The sequence below is a fragment of the Penaeus chinensis genome, chromosome 2, assembly GCF_019202785.1.
Source record: "Penaeus chinensis breed Huanghai No. 1 chromosome 2, ASM1920278v2, whole genome shotgun sequence".
Taxonomy (NCBI): Eukaryota; Metazoa; Arthropoda; class Malacostraca; order Decapoda; family Penaeidae; genus Penaeus; species Penaeus chinensis.
Window position 1 is genome coordinate 19,098,697 of NC_061820.1, and position 7,500 is coordinate 19,106,196.

Sequence of the window (7,500 nt, forward strand, 5' to 3'; positions counted from 1 at the left end):
TGATTGGATGCCCTTCCTAATCAACCGCGGTTCAGCGCGCTAACACTTGTGCCACGGAGGTGACTTCCCCTACGACACCTGCGCTTGACTTCTGAAGGTGATATGTCGTTTTCTCGGGCTCAAGCGGGCAGTCGGAGCGCAGGCATTTTTTACGACCGCCGCGACGGGAAATTGAACTCGGGACCACGAAGGTCGGAGTTCAGTGCTCTAACCACTTGACCGTCGCAGCAGTCATAATATATATATATGTATATATGTATATATATGTGTGTGTGTGTGTGTGTACGCATATATATATGTATATATATACACACACATATATATATACATATATATATATATCATAAATATGTATACATACATATACGAAGCGGTGTGTATATATATAAATATATAATATAAATATGTATACATACATATACATAGGTGTGTGTATATATGTGTATATATATATATATATATATATATACATATTCACACGCACGCACATATCCACACACAAACACACAGATATATATAAACTGCTCAAAACAATTAGGGGAACACTTGTATTTCATTTCAAAATTTAATGTCGAATGTGCAAATGTTACAATTTTGTACTGAAACTAAATTCCCAATGTACCCTGAACAACAGAGTGTCAGACTGGCCAAGAAGAACAAAAGTTGACCCTTGGAGGACCGAATTACGAAATGATGTTGAAAAACAAAGTGACTGTAGAGAGAAATGACAATGGAAGAAATGGTGAATTTGCAGCACAGTACATTGTTCAGCCACTTTAGTAGTGGGTATGCCCTCCACGAGCCTGTATGCACTCTCGACAACGTCGTGACGTGCTCCTGATGATGGTGTCCTGGGGGATTTCCTGCCAGACCTGGCTCAGCACATTGGTGAGCTCCTGGACAGTCTCTGGTGCGGCTAGACGCTGCCGAATACGCCGATACATAATGTCCCAGAGGTGCTCAATGGGGTTCAGGTCCGGAGAACGTGAGGGCCAGTCCACAGCATTGATGCCCTCTTCCTCCAGAAACTGGCGGCACACTCTTGCCACATGAGGTCGGGCATTGTTCTGTAATAAAAGAAATCCGGGGCCCACTGCACCGGCGTAGGGTCGAACAATGGGTCTGAGGATTTCATCCCTATACCTAACAGCTGTCAGGGTATTTTGATTAAGCACATGAAGGTCTGTGCGACCCTCCAGAGATATGCCTCCCCAGACCATAACCGACCCACCGCCGAATGAGTCATGCTGAACGATGTTGCATGCCGCATATCGCTCTCCACGTCGTCTCCAGACTCTGTCACGTCTGTCACATGCACTTAAAATGAACCTGCTTTCATCCGTGAACAGTACTGGGGGACAGTGGCGAACTTGCCAATTTTGGTGGTCCCTGCTGAAGCCCAGTCGGGCTGCACGGTGTTGGGCGGTAAGAACCGGCCCAACCAACAGCCGCCTGGCCCTTGTAAGCGTTGGCTTTTACACAGCCCTCAAGCCGAGCAATTCTTATAATTTAGGTAGCGTGTAAGAATTGAATAAATACTCAATGGACAGAAAAAAACACATTTATTAAATTAAACAAAATGATATAAACGAAAAAAAAAACGAGCATCAGTAATAAAAATAAGGAACAACAACAGCCAGATACTTATGAATGGTGTGTACAGGTCACGAGCTCTCAGCCAACTACCTGAGAAGCTCAACAATTACTCTGACGTAAATTTAGCGCGGGAAGGTAGAAGTCCTGGCCGATGGTCTTCCAAGACGATGGGTTGTTTGCTGGTTTGTAGCTCCTTTAAGATGCGACGCAGGTTAAGGCGAAAATAGGGTTGAAAGTCCCGTGGAAAAAGACGTATGGCTGCCTCACTACATCCCTCCCGATCCCGGAAAAGGAGAGGGTGACTTGGGAACCCTCGACTGACTATCGGCTCAAAGCGAAAGCCGACACCCTTTCACCAAAAATGAGGCTGGAATCTGGTGTGAAATCCTTTGGGCGTCACATTCAGTGGGTCATAGGGTTGCAGGTACTCAGGTTCCGAGGTCCATTATCAGCATGCGAGCTTGCATCTATGCAGTGTACAAGAGGAAGCAGGAATAGATCAGGGTAGAGATAAGGCAGGATTCTAAGCCGTGGGACTCCACAAGGTGGTCGGAGGCTGGAACAGGGCTGCAAGAAGTCATGACATTCAATCCACTGGGATGACAGCAGCAAACAGCATCAGATCCACTTGGTTTCATTGATCAGGACAGCGGCAGGAACAGACCATGCAGATAGCTGTTGGGGGGAGTTGGCATGAGCTTTCATGTGTACAAAAATAAGAGACCTGTTCTATGCAAGCACTGGAATGTTGATTTATTTTATTAAAGATGCTCTAACATTTTACAAACGATATACCCAATCACCTAAAGAATATTTAACATTACAATATAATACAATTAAACTTAAAGAAAAATTACCCTGTAAATCTTCTCACAAGAGATAACATCATAACACTTAACGGATCATCAGGAGAGTGTTCTGCAAGAACACCATCTGGACTCACTATCTCCAGTTCGTCTTGTGCCTCGTAGGACAGCATATCATTACGATGAAGTCGATAAACACCGTTCTTTACCAAGTCTTTCACCAGATAAGTCACAGGTCCAGTGCGCTTTGTGATCCTTAAGGGACCTGTCCAGCGTGCCGTCAGACCAGTGGCTTTCTGAGAAGGACTTTTTCGTAAGATTAGACTACCAACATCCAAATCAGTAGCAGGTATAGACTTCCTTGCAACGTAATCTTTGTTATATTCTCTACATCATTTACTTGCAAGTACAGCTGCATCACGTGCATGAATTAACTTTGCAAATCTTTCATTAGCAGGTTTATTTACAGTTAATTTGTTTGTTAATCCAACTGGATAATGTATAGATTGTCCAAGCATCAAATATAAGGGTTGATTATTTACCGACCTGTTAACTGAAGAGTTGATAGCAAACCTAACATGAGGTATCACCGTGTCCCATAGACGAGGATTCTTCTCAGTTAGTGCATATAAAGTATCTTTAACTATTCTGTTAGTCCTTTCACATAACCCATTACTTTCTGGATGATAAGGGGCTGTAAAGTTTATCTTAGTTTCCAGCAGCTTACAAACAGCTCTGAGAAGAGAATTAGAAAATTCAGTGCCATTATCACAAATGAAAGCTTGTGGTGGACCAAAGATTGTAATGAAATCATTAATCAAAGCATTTGTGACAGTTACGGCTTGTTTATCTTTAAGAGGTACAAGCTGAGTAAAACGTGATAACTGATCTACAATGACTAAGACATACTTGAAATCATTGTCTGACTTAGGCAATGCAACGAGATCCATGCTGACTCGCTCGAGGATGCTTAATGCGAGTGGAGCACCTGCTAATGTCGCTCTATGCCTTTGTTGAGCTTTACGCTTTTTACAGGTCAGACACTTACTTACATAATTTCTAGTATAACTAAGTGCACAAGGAAAATAATACAACTCCTGGAGTTTTCTATATGTACGATAGGTTCCAGGATGACCAGCAATCTTACTATTATGAGCAATGTCCAGGGCATGTAATCTGCATTTCAAAGGAATACATAACTGACTTACCAAACCAGAAGCCTTATCTTTGACGTGATATAGAACTCCATCTATCAAGTCAAACTCGTCCAATCTTGCAGGTAATTTCCACTTAGGTAATGATCGACCTTCGAGAAAATTTATAATTTCTTTATAAAGAGAGTCTTCAACCTGCAATGCACGAAATGCTTTAGGATCTAAGGTGGTCAAATCTACAGATGTTATTGGACTAATCTGCCTTGATAAGAGATCTGGTACATGATTACTTGCTCCCTCTTTATAGAAGACTTTACAATCATAACTCATTATTTTATGACTCCAGCGGGTCATTCTAGCTGATTTAGATGGACGTTTAAAAATATAGATTAATGGCTTATGATCCGTATAGACATGAAATTTATGGCCATATACATATGGATGAAATGCTTTAATAGCTTCAACAACAGCTAAATCCTCCAACTCAGTCGCTGAATAACGAATCTCTGCACCACTAAGTTTGCGACTGTAATAAGAAACTGGGTGAGGTTATCCATCATGCTTTTGGATCAAACAAGCACCAATGGCTCGCTGACTTGCATCTGTGTGGATTTCGAACAGCAAGTCAAAATTAGGACGTTTCAAGAGAGGAGCAGTTACTAATGCTTCCTTTAAACTAACTAAAGCCCTTTCATGATCTTGCTTTCATACATGATCTTTGATATGCCTGCGGAAATATCCAGCAGCAGTTGGTGGGTGTAGGAAGGTCACATATGGCCTTCACTTTACCAGGGTCAGGCTGTACACCTGCAGCAGAAATGAGAAATCCTAAGAATTTAAGTTCTGGGCAAGCAATCTCACATTTTGCCATGTTTAATTTAAAACCTGCACGAGATAAGATAGCAAGGGTTTCATCCAGATGATCAAGATGGTCTGAAAAGTTTTTACTATAGATAATGATATCATCTAGATAACAAAGTGTATGACGTCCTAAAACTGGACTCAAGACCAAGTTAGCTAACCTCTGATAAGTGCTTGGAGCATTCGAATCCATTGAAAAACGTTATGTCCATCCGAAAATGCCGTTTTAGGGCGATCTGCCTCATTGACCTCTAAAGTCCAGTATGCTGCTCTAGAGTCTAGAGTAGAAAAGAAATGTGCTTCTCCGAGACTGTCAATAGTTTCTTCTATCCTGGGAAGTGGATATGTATCTCCTTGGGTAACATTATTCAACTGCCTGTAGTCAACACAGAAACGATGACACCCATCCTTTTTTACTACTAGAACCCCATTGGTAAGCCATGGGCTCATTGATGGTTCAATTACTCCTGCTTTAAGCATTGACTGACACTCAGACTTAATAAAGTCTTTGGCTGACTGTGGAAGACGCCACTGTTTAGAACAAATAGGCGCTGCATTACCCGTAGGTATGCAATGCACAATACCCTTAGCTTTACCAATAGTCATTTTATCACCATCAAATAAACCCTTGTACTTCTGTAGAATAGGCAAGACCTTACTCCTTTGCTCTTTTATTAAATGTTCTAAATCTGGAAGATTTGCTTGGGTTACTATCTCAGAATTACATGAAGAGGCACTACCTATCATTGCTATTTTACTTGGGTCAGAGTTAGAAACTTCTTCCACTTTTGCTAGTAGCTTACCATTTTTGAGCTTAATTCTGTAAGGTAAAGTATTAACTGTCCATACGTAAACTTTCCTATTCTGTACACTTGCAACTGAATGAGAAATCGATAGATCATGCAAGTGACCCTCTATGTATACATCCCCATCAGGAATACCACGATTTACTGAACATGAAATAAACTTAGCACTCATTGGAGGAATACTAGTATTTCTGAGAACTCTAGCACACAGAACTGGTTGTTGAAAAAGAGGCGTTATATCAAGATCACAATCCCTTACTGTTGCCTTGCAAAAGGACACTTTAGAAATTCCTGGATGATCTGTATAGGTTACAGGCACTCTAATTGAATCAAGAGAAAGATAAGTCTGTCCTGGCTGATGTGAATGAACCAAGCTGAATTCAAATCTACGCAGTACATCAATGCCAATTAATAAGGAACCCGGAAAATCACAACTTTCATCAACTACAACTAATCTGTGTGTCAGGCTAAGTCCTGGGGCAAAAGAAATCTCAAAATCCCTTTCTTCCAAAACATCAAGAAAGTCACCAGAAGCACTAATAAGTGACCTGGCTCCTTTAGAACGTGAAATAATGCTTAGAGACTTCAATGCCGAGACCTTCAACAAGGATGCAGAAGATCCAGTGTCAATGAATGCAAGCAATTCCTGACCATTGATACAAATTTTTATCAAAGGTCGACCCACTAAATTCTTATCAAACACCAAACATAAATCCATCTCCCTTTTGCATTTAGCCAACAGATTACAGGGAGTTTTAACACTGCTGGCCTTTCTGAAAGGGAACAGCATTTTGAACACATGTAGATTGTTCCTTTTTATGCGGCTGCTGTAATCCAGGACATCGAGATCTTAGATGACCTGGCTGTAAACATAGCCAACAAACATTAGACAGAGGCTTACCTCTGCAATCTTTTGTGAGGTGTCCTTTGGAGCGGTGGAAAGCGCAGTACGGCTCACTATTAGCAGTTGCTAGACTCGAACTGACAGACGACACACCCGAGAATAGTCTTCTTTCCCTCAAATAAAATGCATTATACTGACAGTGCCAGATACATTCTGTATTCGTGACGAGTTGTGTCAAAGGACCATCTTCACCTGAAACAACCAAGGCTCGTAATCGTTCTGGTAAACCTTGAAGAAAAAGTCTTTTCACAGTTAGTGTTACATCCCCAATTTCATTAGGAAAATCCCTTGCACTTGAAAGAACTGCTGCTTCAAGTTCAATATGAAAATCTTTAGGCGACTGTCCTTGCTTAAGTCTAATAGATTCTTTCCTTCTAAAGAAATCCCCTGAACTTCTTACACTACCAAATTTGTCCCTTAAAGCCAGTCTAAATTCATTCCAAGTAGTAAATTGTCCAAACTGACCACTATTAACAATAGTTTCAGCATGACCTTGACAATGTATTTTTGCAACTTTAATGTCCCTCTGGAATGACAATTTAAATCTTACGAATCCATTGTTCAAAGTCATCCTGTCGTTTCATGGGATCATGGAGTGAACATTTTGCTTCAAATATTGGTATTTGTAAAACTTACCGGCATCACGTTACTACCATTATTATACTCATTAATACCGGAAGTTACACTAGACCTTGGTGCTGCAAGAGGGGTTGGTTTCACAGAGGAAGGATTAGGACACGAGGATTGAGGAAACTGGGTACAAGGTGTTGGTATAGGTCAGGGCTACTCAACTATTATAAGCAAAGGTCCAGTTAGACAAGCTCCAATGTACGCATAGGTCCGGAAATTTTTATTACATGAAATATAAAAAAGAAAACAATCTCATAATTTTCCCTGAAAAAAGACCCTGGCTGTATATATATAGTCATAGTCGACTAAAAAAAAAAAAAAAAAAAAAAAAAAAAAAAAAAAAAACTTGCAAGATACTTTCACCAGGACCTTCATGCTATTTAACTAGAATTTTATCTTCCTGGGGTCTGAGGTCCAACTGCAACACTCAGAAGGTCCGGATCCGGACCGCGGTCCGCCAGTTGAGTACCCCTGGTATAGGTTTATGGTTAACTGGGGTTTCTGGTTCGAAGACTGGTTTAGATAATGGTGTAAGTATAGGTCTATCGTCATAGACCTTAGCATTTGCACGTGCTGCACTATCATTGCAAGAAACTGGCACGGACAATTGTTCATTACTAGAGGACTGAATATTCATACCTTGTAACAAAACCACTAGTTGGCTACTAAGTGTTGCATACATGCTTTCAATCTTATCTAGTTTAGATGAGAGAACAAGATTATCCTTGATCATTTTATTCTGT

The 7,500-nt window shown here is 40.8% G+C and overlaps 2 protein-coding genes across 3 annotated transcripts in view; one reads left to right on the plus strand and one right to left on the minus strand.

Moving 5' to 3' along the window:
* The window catches only part of LOC125036218, a 276,931-nt gene that overhangs the window by 212,450 nt on the left and 56,981 nt on the right, over window positions 1-7,500 (plus strand). The window lies entirely within an intron of this gene.
* On the minus strand, window positions 1,383-7,021 carry LOC125036206. Of its 2 annotated transcripts, none has more exons than XR_007115876.1 (2): window positions 2,454-2,600; window positions 1,383-2,271 (listed from the first exon to the last, which is right to left on the minus strand). XR_007115876.1 is itself a non-coding variant. In XM_047628668.1 (2 exons), the coding sequence occupies exons 1-2, from the start codon at window positions 6,696-6,698 to the stop codon at window positions 2,231-2,233; spliced, it is 615 nt and encodes a 204-aa protein (XP_047484624.1). In that variant the 5' UTR covers window positions 6,699-7,021; the 3' UTR covers window positions 1,383-2,230. The 2 variants fall into 2 exon arrangements, 1 of the variants encoding a protein (XP_047484624.1); XM_047628668.1 differs by lacking the exon at window positions 2,454-2,600 and adding an exon at window positions 6,125-7,021.